Raw genomic sequence first — 17698 nt, 5'->3', positions numbered from 1 at the left:
TGTTACCATAGCAACTCTATGACGCCTCTACACTTTTTATTTTCTGATATGAAATCGTATCGATTGTTTTTGTTTCATTGATTTTGTTTAAATATATGTTGCATTTAAATCTATCTTGAGTTTTCACCTTTGATTAGCTTGTTGTGCTCATTGTGTTTTTAGAGTCTATATTGATACTTTGAATATGAGCATTTTTTCAGAAACCTTTTATTAAATTAAATTAAATTAAGCTGGCTGAATATTATTATAAAATCATATGCAGTTTAATTTATTTATTGTTACTGTGAGAAAGATAATCAGATGTTTTGGGGGGGATTTGGGGATTTGTACATTCTTGGGTTGTTATGCGGCATATTGACCACCAGAGGGCGCTCCACTTAAATTACTCCCATGGTTACTACATTACTTGAACTCGTCACATGACTGTCAGGAGGGGAAGAAAACAGGAAGAGAGTTTGTGCTTTGTTGATGTAAGTATTTAACATTTGTATCCATAAAGAACATAAAAAGGTGGCAGCTCCGTCCTTTAGCTGTAATCTAAACTCCTCATGTCGCAGTGATGGTTACGTTAAACGGCGTTTTTTACAGTTTGTCTTGAATTAACCGAACTCCATTGAAAATTAAATACATTTAAGATAATCTTGGTTATCAACTGAGGTAAGTAAGTATTCAGTAACGATTGGAGACGGGATTTGTAAAAGGGGAATCTGCTTGTTAATTCGGCACATAATTTATGTAACTGCTCTTTATTGTTTTTGAGATATGTGGTATTATAAACAGTTACCCGACGCGTTTGTTATGATGGCGCAAGGCGGTACAACTCACCAGAGATTTAAAAACACGTTGATATTAACACAGATATGTTGAGTTTAACTTAGTCAGCGATTATAATGTTGTCAATGTTTTGTTTTTGCTGAGTGCAAAGTGAAAAAGACAGTTTTTAGTAATTGTTGGTGTTTACAGTTTTGTGGGATTTTTGAATGGAGTTTGGCCTGCAGGCTTTTTTTTAGCATCATAACCCCTCCTCAGCTCTGACACCGTTAGATTCACAAAGACAACATTATATATCATTTTGTACACTTTTAACACTTAAATAGTAGCTTTATATATATATTTAATAGATTATCGTTATGATCTGTTACCTGGTTGCAGATTTTAAGGTTATTATTGGGTGTATAATACTTCCTGTCTGCTTGTGTGCATGGACGGATCTATACAAAAAAATGGGTTGATGTTTGGGAGAATATTGATCGTTTTTTAATGATATTTATAAAGTTATTCTGATGATCAGTGTTGTTATGGTCAGCTACATTCAAGATGTGTCAGCCTTATACAATGTGCATTAGTGATTATTTTGTTTTCTGTGTTTCCAGTTGTTATTAGAATAACTAAGTTATTTCACAAAATGAAGGGAGACATCAACAACGACGGCAAACCAAGAAGAGGAAACATTTCTTCTGTAGTTATAAACCAGAGTTCTTCGGTTAAAGGAGCCTGGCTCTGCTTCTTGGCTTCTGACTCACTGACCTTATCGAGCAGACCGTGTATCTGACAGCATTTGGCCGATCAGCTCATTTGTTTACATTAGTATTTTAAAGTGTATTGTATTGAACGCTGCAGGGTCACAGGTCACCATGGGGTCTGCGGTGGAGAGGACGGACGAGCACGTGAGAGAGTACCTGATCTACCGCGGCTTCACCAGCACCCTGAAAAACCTGGACAGTGAGATCAAAGCGGACAAGGAGAAAGGCTTCAGGGTAAGACTGATGGAGATATTGATTTATATAAAACATCATAGAAAGGGTTTTATCACGAGGTCATCATTCCCATGCACATGTATTTTTTAAAGATGTGTTTGTTTTGACTTGAACCCGGGTATTTTGCATAATGTGTGTCCTTCCAAACACAACTTTCCTCTTTAATCCTGAACCTCTCCAAACTGCAGGTGGATAAAATCATCGATCAGCTGCAGCAGTTTGTCCAGAATTTCGACTTGTTCGGTCTGAAGGAGTACTGGCTCTACCTGGACAGACGTCTGTTCTGCAGACTGGAGGACGTTTACAGAGCAACGGTCAACAAGCTGAGGACCAGCCTGTACAGATACTACGTCATCAACACCATCCAGGTAGAGGAATCAAACACAGCGGACTGTGAGCTCCTGAAACAGAGCTGCAGTACTTCAAACTGTCTCCTTTTTTCTGTCCCTCCAGAAAGGAAACCTGGAGAAAACTCAGGAGTTTTTCCAGAAGCAGGCGCTGGAGCTGCAGGTTCAGGCCGAATGGCGTGATTGGTTCATCCTGCCATTTATCCCCATCCCCGAGCAGAACTCCGCCTTCTCTCCGTACTTCTCCCGTCAGTGGGCTGACACCTTCCTGGTTTCGCTTCACAACTTCCTGTCGGTCCTCTTCCAGTGTATGCATATCCTTCTGATCGATCCAGTTTGTTTAGAGATTATAGAGTCTTATTTATCCACTGTGTGTGTCTGTGTCAGCACTCCTTAACCTTTACTACCTCAGCCAGTTCTTCTGAGTTTTGACGCCGAGGTCCAGAGGACGACCAGCCTGACGGAAGAGAACGATCAGCTCCGCCAGCTGGTGAGAAAAAAACAAGCTGTCCACAGTTTTTCTTGTCTTTATTGTAGAACGATGGAGTCAAACGTATGGACGCATGTTTTTCTTCTGATGTTGTTCAAGGAGCGATCTCTTCCCCTCATTGATCCAGCTTTTGATTGAAAGCGTCATGGTGGATTGGATGATTTGTCTCTGGTTTTGGTAAGCCGGTCTCTGGATCTGTCTGTATCTCACCCGTCTGTCTCGTCTTCTCGTCCAGCTGTTCGCCCTGCAGACCGAGAACCGGGACCAGAGGGACGGAGACGAGGTGGTCCACCACAAGCTGCCGGTCTACGTCCAGAACATGGACCGCCTGGGAGACACTGAGCTGTGAGACACTTAACACCACTGTGACACTCTCTTTACTGATGACTGACTACAACTAAGATGGCTGCCATTCTGCCCCCTTTTCTGATCGTTCATTGAGTTGACTTTTGAAGGGAAGAGTCAGGCGATGAATTAATGCTTTAAACTGAAGTTATTTCTTTGGATTTTGTTGTGTGACACTCCATTGGTACATCCAAATGTCTGCCAAGCTTTGAATGAAATGGAGGCTTTGACTGGAGATATTTTATTAACAGGTGGCAGCCATTTTTAATATTCTCTCTTGAGTAGCCATCTGAGCTTAACTTCTCACTATCATCGCACTTTTTCCTTCCTGACTGAAGGGTTTCTATTTTTTGTTTCTGATCACAAAACTACGGTGGCTGGGAAGTGCCAAACAAACTTACTAAGTGTGAAACACTTTTACAAAGCTTGAGCGCAAATAAACATTTTAGAAAACAAATTTACAAGATGCTAAACACTTTTGCCGGTCCTGGAAATTTACAAATGACAGAATTTTTGCTGGAAAAGGAATAATAAAGTAATAAATGAAAGAAAGAGCGACTGTCCCAGAGCTTCCTCAAGATACGTGTGCATTAGGTGTGCGCTCCGCTCTGTTACAGCTCCGTGCACCCTCGTCCGTCAACACCCACAGGCTGCGTTCTCAGTGCTCAGCACAGAGCAGCACAGCCGGACAGCTGGAGGGCAGAGACAAATTGTATTCCTGCGGTAATTTTACAGATTCACTCTCGACAGTGCGAGATAATACGATGTGTGTGGTATAAAACTGTTTAAAACACATAAACAAAAACACATGAGGTCATTGTTCTGAACCGTCAAACCTGAGTGCTTATTTATCCGTCAAAAATAAGAAGTCTTGTGTTTCTGCTGCGGAGTGCTCAGGACTGCCGGAGCTGAGACGCAGATGAAACGGAGCGTAGCCGAGTCAGTGGAAGCACGCACATCGACTAAAGTAAAAACCTCTCAGCTCTGCCGTAACAGCGTTTGGTACATCCCTTACTGAGGAGATTCTGTCGTTTGTAGATTTGTCTCAGGGCTAGTAACATATTTTTTTACATCTTGTAAAAATGTAAAAATGTTTTCAAACCTGCAGCTTTGTTAAAGTGTTAAAGTGGGATTTCGGTTTGCACTTCCCAGCCACCGTAGCAAACAGGAAGTGCCATGAAACATGTATGATGTAAGCACGTTAGCATGCTGCCTTCTTCCTCAATTTCAGCGTTCTGTATTTGTTTTCTTGATATTTTAAAGTCTGACACGTCCAGCATGCACACAGCCCTCTGTGGACTGAATTCAGAAAGTGTCATGGCTGACCTGCTGCTGCGCGCAGGTTACCAAAGGTCTCTGATGATGCTGCTAAAAACTAGAAAAGCAGAATTTGAATCTTGATATTTAACTTTAGATAAAGTCAAAATATTTAGACTTTAAATGACTTTGAGAATCCGATGTTTGAAACTAAAACCAGAGCTCTGACTCTGTTGATGTAAAAAAGGACATTTTGTTTTTTTCAAACGTATGTCAAAATGTTTTTGTCCAAAAACCTCTTAATACATATTATTATTATTACATAGTCATCCGGATATATTTATTTTATTTTTATTTAAGTCAGTTGAAAGCACACAGAACTCCGGATCATTTTGTGTTTGCTCATTAAAACTTCTATTTAAGAATATTTTAACTAAATTATTGTTCATGGTTATTAGTATTTATGCTTTTTTTACTCTCTGTGCTGTTTCTAAATAAACAATTCACCTCATGAATTGTTGTTTTTTTATTCTTACAATCCATTATTTTAAAAACCCTCTCACACAGGTTTACACACAGTCACTCTGATCCAGTCGACCCAGACTCTAAATCCAGTTGAACTAATTAGAGACCTAAATGAAGTCAGGGATAACGAGGCGTCAAGTGTAGAAGAAAAGCAAAATCGTTAGCAGACAAGTTGAGTAAAAAGAAATTTAAGATTTGACTTTAAGGAAAAAATAGATTTTTTGAAGATTTTGCTCCTCCATCGGGTCGTTAAAGAGGCCTCACAGTAAATGTCCACTCCAGCCACACTCACACATCACGTTCAGGTCATGAGTCCAGTCATGAGGAAATCCAGCTGGTTCTTCTCTAAGTCCTAAAACCATCAAAGACCACCAACATAGAAATCATGAAGGCCTGCTGCTGACTCTGGTCACCTGTGGGCCCTCTAGAAGTTATGGCACTTACAGCAGTTATTTATTTTATGTATTTGTTTATTGACATGGACATACAGTAATGTTGGTACTGTAACATTTTATCATGCACAAGTCCCAGATTAACTGCTCTGTAGTGTTTATATCAAAATGCTCATTTTCAACACCTGTCCACAGGAGGCTTTTTGTACGAGTATTATGGCCACGTTAAAGAAAAAGAAAAATCTAAAATTTGGAGATTAAGGTCGTACATTTACAAGAATAAAGTAGTTAATTTACGTAATGGAAAAGTAGAATCCTCAAAGACATTTAGTCTGCCACAAAAGAGACTATTTCCTCCAAGTCAGTGTGGATCTTTCTTCGAAAAAGCCCCAGTTTCTTTCAGTGTCTTTTTAGGGTCCTGATACTTATGGCATTTGATGCTGATGTGCCAAAAGAATGTGAAGGTTCATATCTTCAAGTTGAAACTCTTTTCGTCCACTCTATTAGCTACAACAAGACTTGAGACTAAAACAAGTCTTGGGACAGTAAGGTCAATACGTTAATTCTTTGGGGACCATGAATGTTGAGAGATATTTTAGTGTTCCATGTTTGAACCTCGTTCCTTGAACCGACCGCTTGTTGAACTATAAACTACAATAGATGCAGACTCTGTCTTCACCCTTTCAGTAGCTTTTCTCACTTCTTCATTTCACATAAATACGACTTTCTTTACTACTGCAGGGGACATAACGCACCACTGCTACTTTTATTCTCTATGATCACCTTTGTAAACTATCAGACATTACTGAATGCAGTCGGGTTACGGCAGTGAAGTTGTATTTTCGGTGCAAACCATACTCTTCCTCCACATCTTACTCTGACCATAGTCAGCCTCATCGAGGGCGTTTTCCCCCATGTGTTGAAATAGGTCAACATAAAGATAAAGACCTACAGGCACACCTAAAATAACCGTTTCAGTGAGCTATCAAGATGATAAGTTGTTCACTGAGGTAAGTGACACCTGCTACATGTCCATCATGTTGCACCTGAGACGAGGGAGGCTCCCCCTGACGTCTCTCCATGACTGCTTCTGTTGTCCCTTTGTCAGTGACATGAGGGGTTTTCAGACCAAACAGTTCTGGGTATTTGAAGAGGAACTATCGTCTAGGGAGCTCCCTGAGAATGTCACAGCATGGGGGTGTTTTTCCTGTCTGCATTCGCACCGCCATGGTACCTACTCCAGCTAAAAAGAGTCCTCTAAACAGGGTTTCAGAAACTAAAATACAGTAGTTCAGAGTTCCTGCGGTGTGGAATCAGTTAAAAAGGGGGAGGGTTGGAACAGTTCCTAAAACTGTGAAAAAGTTCCTGAGCTTCTTTAGTGTTGCTTAAGTCCTCCTCTTTGTCCTTTACATTGACAGCTGATGTTGTCTCAATGTCTCCATTAAGTGCTCCTCTTGTCTGAAGTGGTCGTGAAGTTATTGTTTCTATAACTTAAAAACCCAGGAAAAGGAAACATTTAACTGAGTCCAAACATTTAAACAAGAACTAGTGAAAATGCGTTAAAAAGGACGCACCAGAAGAAACCTTTTGCACCATTAAAACTTCTCTTTACAGTGCTGACCAGTCTTGGTCTGGTATTCAGGCATCTGTTGGCCGTTCCATTGGACGGGCCATACATTTGACGCATGATCCAAAGGCAACTAGACTTGATTGAAGATCTTGAAAATGTTTCAGCTCTCCTCTGAAAGGCTTCTTCAGTTCTAAACTTTCTGGTAGATGAAGCTAGAAATTGAAGCTTCTGTGGATAGTTGTGATAGAGTGATCAAGGATGACTCACATGAGGATCCTTAGCTGGGCTAGCTTTTAGCTCCGTCCACCAGATCGTTTAGATCTGAAGAAGCCTTTTGGAGGAGAGATGAAACGTCTTCAAGATCTTTAACCAAGTCCAGTTGCCTTTGGATCAAGCTTTGAATTTACCATGACCTGAATGACTGAGAACCTGCACAGAGATAGGCCACAAGGCTTCCAGTAACTTAGTAATTTCTTCTTCAATACAAGAAGAAATTACAAGGCCACTAAAACCCATTTGATTTTGGAACATCTCTTAAGACAATTGTTACTAAATTTAAACATAATGAATGCTGCCTGTAGCCTACAAAGGCAGGTACTATAGAGGTACTCTTCATTGTCAACCTTCACCCCCTTTAAATTGATTTGTCTGTAATGGGTCGGTCCAGGCAAAAATAGCAAAAGGCCCAATTTGTCCCAGCCCAACACTGGAGCCAGCTTTCGCTCGATCGAAGAGTTTCTAGCACCAACTTGCAGTGCTTGCTAGCTTGTTGGCAGTTAGCTTGCAAAACGCAGTAGAATACCGAATAATCCTGTAAGCATGAAAAATATTCAGATCTATGGAGCAATAAAGAGGCACCTACCTTCAATCATTCTGGGTTTGACTGAAATGCAGCATCTTGTTGCCACCACTTCACCCACAACAGTGTAAAGCTCCCTGTGCTCTTCTGGACTTTGGTTCAAATTTGCACTTTATTTGGAAATGAAAAATTCATTTTACAAAAGCTGGAGTTTTGCTAAAGAGGAGGCACCAGTTAAACATGCAGCCATTCAATACAAAGTCATCACTTTGGCATTAAAGTCTGCTCAGAAAGGATTGCATTCTTCATATTTCTTAGGTATTGTCATTTGTACCTCTCTTCTATTGGTGGTGGCTTCCTGCAAGTCATCCATATCTTGGTATTTAGGGAAGTTATTTTTCCACATTGACTCTTTGGATGGGTAGTCCTGTTTAGGACTTTATCAAATCTTTATCAAATCTTGAGTTCAGCGTTGTACTCATTCGATGCTTTGTTTGTCTTTCGGTCCTCACAGGGACTTGGTGTCGAGCACACGCACTGTCAGCGCCACCACCACTCCTTCCAGAAACTTCTTCTCTACATTCCTACCGCAGGCCAAACGCACTCCTGGGAAACCTCCTCAGGTCATCACGGTGTCCTCCCCGAGCCAGGTAGCAGTGGGCAGGAAGGACCTGCCAACCAATCCAGTGAGAGCTAATACCAGTTTAACAACCAAGCAGGATTGAAAACATACTCAACTCAAACCATGTGTCTGATGGAAACATGACCAAAGTATCTTCTGTACCTACAATAAATTTGTGTTTTCTAGCCTGCAAAATCAAAAGACGTGGTCCAATCTAAGGAGGTGAAGCCGGTGTCGAGCCAGGCATCAACCAGTGACCCTGTGAGCTCCCAGTCCCAACAGTCCACAAACCAGTCAACGAACCAGCAGGCACACCCGAGACACAAGAGAATCCAGGACCACGAGAAAGAGAGGAAGGAGCTTTTCTCTAAACCGCCGTCACAGGTACCTAAAGGCCGGGTCACTTACGTTTTATTGATTTCAGATACAGAATTTACCGTAGTTGAGTGTTGATATTGATGTAGTCTTTATTGTTGTTTGTTTCTGTTGTTTTTATTTACTGATTCTACTGTAGAGGCAGCTATACGAATGCAGCACCAGAGTCTAAGACCAATATCCCCAAGGGGACAGAAAATACATGTACATGTATTGTATTGCGTCGTACCGTATCATCATTTTACAGGAAAAGCTGAACATTTTGGGAAACTGTACAAATGTTTAATATTTCCTGACACTGATAATAAAAAGCTAATATGACTCCACCCGGTAGTTAGCTTAGCTTAGCATTTAGACTGGGAGCAGGTAGGAACCGTTAGCCTTGTTCCCTCTAAAGTAAAAAATAAATAATTACTCCTTGAACATTTCCAAATGTCTCCAATTAAAACGTCTTTTATGCTTTTATTCCACAACAGAAACTTTAAAATAATGGTGCTGTTTTATTGGAAATATCTTAACAGACTATCTTACTTGCTTTGAGTGCGTTCTACCGAGTTACACCCCTTGAAGAAATCAGTTATAGCCTGATGTAAACTGGTAAATAAGTGTTAGCAACTTAGCAAGCTAACTTTGGCTGCCATTTCCAGCATTTTCACCAACATCCCTCCATGTTTTGTCCTCAGGCACCAGAGAAGAAGGGGGAGGGAGGGGAGGTAGAGCCTGTCGCAGAATCCACCAGCGAACCTCCAGAGTCCTCCAACACCAAGAGCTCAGGAGGAGGAGTGGAGGGAGGAGGCCTGTCAACAGAACAGCCTTTTATCAAACTCAGCCAGGAGGAGTACGGCGAGCACCACTCCTCCATCATGCACTGCAGGTTTGACATTATCCCGGTTTGTCTCATTATATATCACAACGACAATATTTCTATTTCTATATTTCATCAACCGATTCTTCTTCTGTGTTTCAGGGTCGATAGTTCAGGTCGCCGGGTTGCCAGTTTGGACGTAGACGGAGTCATCAAGGTGAATCAGCATCGTCTATCGTTGGAGTTAGAGATATAAAAACGTGCATATTATTCCTACTGTGCATAACTTCTCATCATCATCATTAATCTTTCACTTCCTCCTCAGGTGTGGTCCTTCAACCCCATCATGCAGACCAAAGCCACCATCATGTCCAAGTCTCCTCTGCTGTCTCTGGAGTGGGCCACCAAACCCGACAGACTGGTACGAACAAGCGGCAGACGTCGCATGAAACGAGTACAGAGGTGTTCATGTTATTAGGGCCTTTGTCCACAAACGGCAACTTTTAACAGTGGCAGGTCTCACAGCCTCAGTTCAACCTCTCTCTGTAATGACCATTAGGTAGTTCTTTTAAATAGCTCTGTGTGTGCTTTATATTTGCTTTTATTTAAGGATCGATCACCAAGAAAACATGAAAAAAAGAAGGTAGATGAATCATGTCCAGGCCTCAGTAGCAGCTCTACACCTTTACTAAAAGTGTGTGTTTGTGTTTGTGTGTGCGTTTGTGTTTGTGTGTGTGTGTGCAGTTACTACTCGGCAGTGGGGTCGGCACAGTACGACTCTATGACACAGATGCCAAGAAGAATCTCTATGAAATGAACATCGATGAAACTCACCCACGGTAAACCTGTCTGTCTGTCTGTGTGTCTGTGTGTCTGTCTGTCTGTCTGTGTGTCTGTGTGTCTGTCTGTCTGTGTGTCTGTCTGTCTATGTGTGTGTCTGTCTGTCTGACTCTCTGTCTGTGTGTGTGTCTGTCTGTCTGTCTGTCTCTCTGTCTCTCTGTCTGTGTGTCTGTCTGTCTGTCTGACTCTCTGTCTGTCTGTATGTCTGTCTGTCTGACTCTGTGTGTGTGTGTGTGTGTGTGTCTGTGTCTGTCTGTGTGTCTGTCTGTGTGTGTGTGTCTGTCTGTGTGTGTGTGTGTCTGTCTCTCTGTCTGTGTGTCTGTCTGTGTGTCTGTCTGTCTGTCTGTCTGTGTGTCTGTCTGTATGTCTGTCTGTTTGTCTGACTCTCTGTCTGTCTGCGTGTCTGTCTGTCTCTCTGTCTGTCTGTCTGTCTGTGTGTCTGTCTGTATGTCTGTCCGTTTGTCTGACTCTGTCTGTCTGCGTGTCTGTCTGTGTGTCTGTCTGACTCTCTGTCTGTCTGCGTGTCTGTCTGTCTGTCTGTCTCTCTGTCTCTCTGTCTGTCTGTCTGTCTGTGAGTTTCAGTATTTTTTAATCTTAGCACAATATTTACATTTTTGAAAAAGTAACAGTGAATAACCCGATGACTTTGTCAAATATCAACACACTATGTGATGATATTTGACGTTGCTCTACACATCCTGACACCTGTGCGTCTCCCTCTGTGTCTGTCAGCATCTTGTCTTTAGCCTGCAGTCCCAGCGGCTCGTCGTTTGTCTGCTCAGCTGCAGCTGTCAGCCGCTCCGGGAGCCTGGAGGCCGTCCCTCGACTTCCTTTACCGGTGTCAGGACAGCTGCTGCTGTGGGACACAAAGACGGTGAAACAACAGGTAAGACCGCGACTAAAAAGACATGAACCTCACTAAGACTGTAAACCAAGTCCATGTCATGATTAACAAGAATATCATCAAACTACAACACTCTTTCTTTCAGACAGCTCTTTGAGACTACTTCAGTTTGCCTCTTTCAGAGTTTCTTATTATTATTAAGAGGGCTTAGTTTTTATTTTACAGCTTTGTTTTTGACATTTTGTCATGATCGAGCAAACAGGTCAGTTAAGTCAGCGGTCTTAGCCCCCCTTTCAAACATAGTTTATTTAAAAGCCTTCCCTAATTCAGCAAACTTTATTTGTATCTTCTTCACAATATTTTTCTTTGCCCATTGTGTTTCTAATTTCTTTGTATTCAGACCCTAAAGTCCCCATGAACATAAAGAGTATCTTACGCTGCATTCATGTGCTGTCACAAACATCGGAAAAATCAGTTTCCGAGTTTGAAAATGCACATGAACGTCTACTCAAGTCGGAACAACAATTTGGAAAACTCAGGAAAGAATAAGCTGCCCGACTTGCCGTAATATCAGTAATCACATGGGGGGGGAATATGTTTTGATTAATTCACATATTGCACATCAACTTTTTGCTCAAATATAACTTCTAACAGAGACATTCCTCACAGCTTCATACACGCTGTTTGATTTGGTTGTTAGAACTTTCAGAACCGAAATCAAGAAAATCATTGAAGTCGGAAGAATGACTTCCCAACTCAGAGACTGCGACCGTCCGAGGAGCACCTGAATGCAGCATAACTGCCCTGTTGTGATGTATTTCCAACTGAAACGGGACAGAACCAATCACAAGATAGAAGGCGGGACAAAACTTTCCAATTAATTCAATTTGATCTTCAGCTTCAGCAAAGCTTTTTGATTGGTCGATAATGAGTTAACCCCCCAGAGTGCAGGATGAGTCATGAGACATTTGAAATGTTTTACAGGAAGAGAAATTATGATGTTGTGTTCACTGTAGCTGTGGGATGTTCACGGTTCTGTCCGTCTCTCAGGTCCAGTTCTCTTTGGAGCCTGAACCAGTAGCTATAAACTGCACCGCCTTCAACCACAACGGAAACCTGCTGGTGACCGGAGCAGCTGACGGATGCATCCGACTGTTCGGTCAGTGAAGATTATTCTCAAAAGTGGATTTTTCAAGTTAACTATTTAGAATGACTTACAATGTTGTATCTGAGAAGTAACTTGACTACGGTCAGCTCTGAGTTCATTTTCATCAGGGGTGGGGGAGCAGAGAGAATCACTCCCATGATTCCCCGCCACCTCAACGTCATGTTTTTGTTATTGTTTTGATTGAGAGCCCCCTGGTGGCCGAACTTACAGACTGTGCCTTTAATTCTCTCTGCAGATATGCAGCGTTATGAGAGCGCTATGAGCTGGAGAGCCCACGACGGGGAGGTGTACAGTGTGGAGTTCAGCTACGATGAAAACACCGTCTTCAGCATCGGAGAGGACGGAAAGGTCTGTGTGCCAAGATACCCCAACATTTGAAGCACCGTGTCATGTTGTATGTTTTGGAAAGACAACACCATAGCAGTTTTTAAATAAAGAAAATCAACGTGTGTTTGTGTTTTTAGTTCATCCAGTGGAACATCCATCGGTGTGGCGTGAAGCAGTCAGAGCAGGCGTTACCTCAGGACGCCACGGGGCCCTTCGTCCTGTCAGGTTACAGCGGATACAAACAGGTGAGCAGTGTTTCTATGGAAACGATACAAAGTTCATCCCACAGTCTCCTGTAGTTAAGCACTACAAATGTTACAGTTTTATTAATGACCTAGACTGGTGGTTCCTCGGAGCCTGGTATCCAGGAAAAGCTGTGTAAATCTCATTTTGACATCCTCAGAGCAGAAAGAGCCTAGCACCCCCCGAGTACTCAGGCGCCCCTCCTATGGGGGCCGAGACCCCAGGTTGGGAACCTGGGGTCTGGATGTCTTAGAGGATGAATCTGGTCCTGATAAACAAATGTAATGAAACTACTTAAATACATTTTGTGAATGACTTCCTGTTCAGGTTCAGGTTCCTCGAGGTCGCCTCTTCGCCTTCGACTCTGAAGGACAGCACGTCCTGACCTGTTCGAGCAGCGGAGGACTCATATACCGAGTAAATACACCTTCACCTTCATCAGCACAGATCCAACCTTGTTCAAACTTCTAATTCTCAAACTTCTAATTCTCAAACTCCTCCTTCAATGTGTATTCATCCTCCAGCTCACCAACGGGGAGCCAGCTCTGGAGAGCGTGCTGTCACTGGGAGGGCACAAAGCGCCCGTGGTGACGGTCGATTGGTGCTCGGCTGTGGACTGCGGCACCTGCCTGACCGCCTCCATGGACGGAAAGATCAAACTGAGCACGCTCCTGGCACAGAAGTCCTGACTGAGGGATCCAAGGTCGTCAAAGTTTTAATGTCGTTGTCATGGTAACAGTATCTAATAAATATCGTAGTGGTCTGCATCAAAAGCCCATTGAGCTGTTTTTAATTTTACATTATCATTAAAATCCAACTGAAAGCAAACGCTGAGAGCTTGTGTCTTTCTTATCAAGCAGCCTAATGCCACATCCAGCAGAGAATTTAAGATCTGTACGCAAGACCCTTAGTGCAGGAAGTGATGGTGCTAAGGACGCTGCAGCACCTCCTCAAAGCGTCAGCTTATAAAAACATTTATATTCATGTCCGCCTTGTTTTTTGGGATATGTAGACAGGGCTGTTTCCAGCTGTTTGGAGGTACAATGGAGGGATTTCAAACTCTTTAAGAAGATCCGTGGAGATGCATCAATCTATTACACTTTAAGAGGAAAACAGGCTAACTTTGTTGAAACCCCTCTCTTAAATTCAAACTAAACATCTCAAGTTGACCCAAGCCAGTAGACCTCCAGAAAATAATAAGAAAAGGTAAACAAAGAGGCTCCTCTACGTCGATAAACAGCTGCAACAGATGCATCATTTACCCAAAAAAAAATATTTTAAATTTTGTAAAACAAAGAAAGTTGTAAAAAAAATGAAACAAAACTTAACATGAAAAAATATCTCTACCCACCAGTCAGTGATCCCATACCTGTCAGCAGACGTCACCCACTGATGATTTTGCCTTGATTTCCCCACTAATACAAGCCACATCTTCACGATCACAGCAGCTGAGTTTAATTTTAAGCATATAAGTTCTTCACTAAACACATGACATGAGGGGACTTGGCTTGCTACACTAGACAGGTCATTTAAGTTATCCCCAAATACTGTATATTGTATATTATACTTGGAGCTTGGGGCCCCCTAGTGGCTGGTTTGTTTACTACAAACTTCCTGCAGTGTCACAACTCGCAGCAGGTTTTGCATCGTTGCCCTCACATTGAGAGGTTTGACAATATTCTCTACACAATCAAAGAAAACAATGACGCTTGATTATCCCGTCAGACGGAGCAGCACAACACGATGTTTCTCTAGAATGTATAGTATTAGTTGATTATTCTTTAAACAGAGGGGGCAAGAATCAAAAACCTTCATCTGATCGTCTGTCCTGATGTAACTTGTATGTGAAGTGTGTGAACAACACTGCAGTCTCAGTTTACAGACTGATGCTGTCTCATAGAACAGCTGGTGAGCATCGATGGCATCTGCTCGCCCCCCTCACTCATCTGTTATAAACTATAAACTGGTCATTGACCAAGTCTGTGTGAACTCTTGGTGTGGGGCCTGTTTGAGTTTAAAATGCTCAAAGATCAGTATGAGCTGCTGTTGATATTGCAAGTAGGCGTATTAAGGATCCTGAACCTCCCATTTAATCAATCAAACATGAGCTTGTGGATCAGAAAGTATGACGTCATCTTATTAGAATCACATCAGTCAGCACCCTCAACTATGACAGACTTCCAGCACACCTGCTCTCAGTTAACTCTGCAGATATATGAAGTTGATGAAAGGGGGCCATCTGGCATTTAAAAGTGTGCATCAGAGCTCTGTTGTACCTGCTGATGTGAGAGCCCTACACCCACAGATTGAACAGGACTGCACCTGAAAATCCTCAGAAACAGGATTAACCGAGTGAGTCAGCATGAGCAATATCAGAACCCAGAAGCTGAATCAGCTGCATTGGAGTTATTCATTTACTTTCAACGGCCTTTGCGTTTCCTGCTGTGACTTGTCAAAAATGATGCTATAATGCTATATAGTTTGAATCACGTGTTAACTAACTTATTTTGGAACACATCGTAAGGGTTAGGGCCCCTCAGAGCCTTATAAGGGCCCCTTAGGGCCTGGGGGGCCTAAAGAGCAGTTTGTCAGTAAGGGTTGGTTCTGGGAAACTAGTTGCTGTGTGACCTAGTGTTACTCAGTCTGGGGAGGAAGTAGCTCTGTTTGTATGAACTTGGGTTGGGAACTGGAGGGTCGCCGGTTCAAGTCCTGGTGTGGACTAAAGAATGGAAGTTATTCTGGTTGCTGGAGAGATGCCAGGTGACTTCCAATGTGCCCTTGGGCTGAACCCCCAACAGCCCTTGCTGCTCTAACATCTCTCCATTAAAACATGTCAATAAGTCCTTCCAGTGCATGTGTGGAGTTTGGGACTGTAAACAACATGCTGCTCGCTCAATAACAGAGTGTATTGCCAGAATTTCCCCTCGGGGATTAATAAAGTATATAAAATTAAATTAAATTAAATTAAATTAAAATTGCACTGCAGTAAGTGTTTTTGCCACAAGGGGCGCACGAACACTCTAAACTGTAATTCCTTCAATCGAAGAAGAAGCTGAAGCAACAACAATAACAGACAGCTAGCTACAGTAAGAAGAAAATCTACAAATGTTCCCGTGTTGAGGAAGTAAAGCTTGTTTTAACACACATTTATAGGACGTGTCCGTGAATAGAGTGCATACTAAACGTGCACTGAGGTAAATTCAGACGCCATATTGTGTTTTTTACATAAATAAGATGCAGCAACTGTTGTGACGCGCAGACGATATTAGCTAGTTAGCTGCGTCGTTAGCCTGTTTGCAGAGGTGGACCGTCCGGTTCTCTTGTTCGGTTTTCTGTTTAATGTCACCGGGCTCCGGTACCGCGTGCAGTCATGGAGAGCCTGTACAAGCGAAAAATGTTCGCGTCGATGCGGAAAACCAAAGTAGACGCGTCGAAGAAGAAGCAGATCGGCCTACCCGCCTCTATCCTGGACGACAGTGACGAAGGCTCCTTCTCCTCCTCCTCCTCCTCGTCTGCGTCCCAATCCGACTACCAGAGCTCCCGGGAGGAGGACAGCGAGCAGGAGGACAAGGGCCGCAGCGACTCCGGGGCGTCTTCCAGCGATGACAGCCGCTCGGTGACCCGCAGGAAGCGCTCCTTCCTCGGGGGCGACGACAGCTCCTCTTCGTACAGTCCAGGCGATGAGGATGAGGACAAGAAGGGGGACAGGAGCCAGCCGAAGAGGATGGTGCAGCCCAAGAAGCGGAGCAGGCTGCAGCGGCGGGACGACTCGGACTCGGACCATGCCGAGGAGAAGCGGAAAGAGGAGGAGGAGAAGGCGAAGAAGAGGCAGAGACACAACAAGCTGCTGGCGCTGTCCCGGAGGATGAAGGCCCGGGTGCCTCGCAGGGGGAGGAACCGTATAAAGCAGGTACTGTTTCTGACCCATCACACCTTTTATTCAGCATCTGAAACCTCCTGGCAAGGTAAACGTGAAAATCATAATAGTTGAGTGGTTTTACAAGTTGTTATTTTTAATGATTCAAGCAAAAGAAGCACAAAGATACAACATCACATCCACTTCAAAGCTGTTTTTTTATTTATTTTCAGGGTGGAGATGATGATGACGACGAGTCCAAAGAAGATGAGGATGATGATGGTGATGTTAAAGATGGAGGCAGAGGAGAAAACGGAAACAAGAGAAAGGCTGCAGAGGATGACAAAGGAGGCAAAGAGAAGGAAAAAGAGGTCGAGGAAGAAGATGACGAGAAAGACACGGATGAGGACGACGACGATGACGACGATGAGGAGGAGGAGGAGGAGGAGAAGAAGAAGGGAAAGAAGTAGATCCAGACCCTGATGGAGAACAAAGACGGAGGTTGAATGTGAATAACTTTCTAAGCCGACTCGTAACTGTAGATTTGTGCAGTTTTCTTTTCTCTTTCAACATTTAAAGAAGAAACAAAACACTTTAAACTGAAGGTACAAGATTTCTAACGAGGACATGCGAAAGAAAACAAATAGTTGGAAAGCTTCATTGACCGGATAAGCTTTTTATTTTATAAACAAAGAGACGCCTGAAATGGGACACAGCTTTAACGCTCTAGTGCTGAGATTTAAACGTAAACACTTCTCTCCTTGTTGAGTCTCATATTATACGACTCAGATCTCTACTCCTGCTGATTTACAGGCATACGTCCAGTTATATAGTTTAATTTGAAACATCACATGCTCACCCATCACACTGGAGGGCTCAGCCTGTCACCAGCTGTGATGTGGAAAACCAGAAGATTGCACTGAGAAAGCATCAATTCAGTACCAACAATCTTGATATTCAGTTACACATTTCAGATCTTGTAAAGCGACCCATGCCAAATATTTGCAGCAGCTTGAATGTGAGGGCTTGTTCCTTTCTTTGTGTTTCGTTTTAAGTGGAGGAAAATACATTTTAGTTTCTGACTGTTTGAGAGACAGAAAATACATTATAATACTCAGCTTAGCATTTCTTGACAT

At 42.8% G+C, this 17698-nt stretch overlaps 2 protein-coding genes across 3 annotated transcripts in view; both read left to right on the top strand.

The window, feature by feature from the left end:
- The first annotated feature begins 362 nt into the window (after window positions 1–362).
- On the top strand, window positions 363–13534 carry wdr91 (WD repeat domain 91). 2 transcript variants are annotated; one of them, XM_061061013.1, is made up of 18 exons: window positions 363–470; window positions 1621–1757; window positions 1946–2125; window positions 2211–2418; window positions 2512–2594; window positions 2830–2939; window positions 7997–8168; window positions 8291–8488; window positions 9163–9353; window positions 9447–9501; window positions 9610–9705; window positions 10029–10123; window positions 10857–11010; window positions 12019–12127; window positions 12372–12484; window positions 12601–12708; window positions 13034–13123; window positions 13231–13534. In XM_061061013.1, the coding sequence occupies exons 2-18, from the start codon at window positions 1635–1637 to the stop codon at window positions 13393–13395; spliced, it is 2250 nt and encodes a 749-aa protein (XP_060916996.1). In that variant the 5' UTR covers window positions 363–470; window positions 1621–1634; the 3' UTR covers window positions 13396–13534. The 2 variants fall into 2 exon arrangements, with proteins under 2 accessions (XP_060916996.1, XP_060916997.1); XM_061061014.1 differs by lacking the exon at window positions 363–470 and adding an exon at window positions 530–657.
- Window positions 13535–15741: 2207 nt separating this feature from the next.
- ccdc82 (coiled-coil domain containing 82) overlaps window positions 15742–17698 on the top strand; it is a 4084-nt gene continuing 2127 nt past the window's right edge. Inside the window, exons 1-2 of the mRNA XM_061060855.1 lie at window positions 15742–16616; window positions 16796–17698. The exon at window positions 16796–17698 is cut by the window's right edge and continues 2127 nt beyond it. Of these exons, the coding sequence (XP_060916838.1) occupies window positions 16077–16616; window positions 16796–17032 (777 nt within the window). The 5' untranslated portion in view covers window positions 15742–16076 and the 3' untranslated portion in view covers window positions 17033–17698. The remainder of the gene's footprint in view (window positions 16617–16795) is intronic.

The sequence above is a fragment of the Labrus mixtus genome, chromosome 17, assembly GCF_963584025.1.
Source record: "Labrus mixtus chromosome 17, fLabMix1.1, whole genome shotgun sequence".
NCBI classification, from domain to species: Eukaryota; Metazoa; Chordata; class Actinopteri; order Labriformes; family Labridae; genus Labrus; species Labrus mixtus.
Note: the sequence above shows the minus strand (reverse complement) of the source record. Positions and strands in the feature narration are given on the sequence as shown.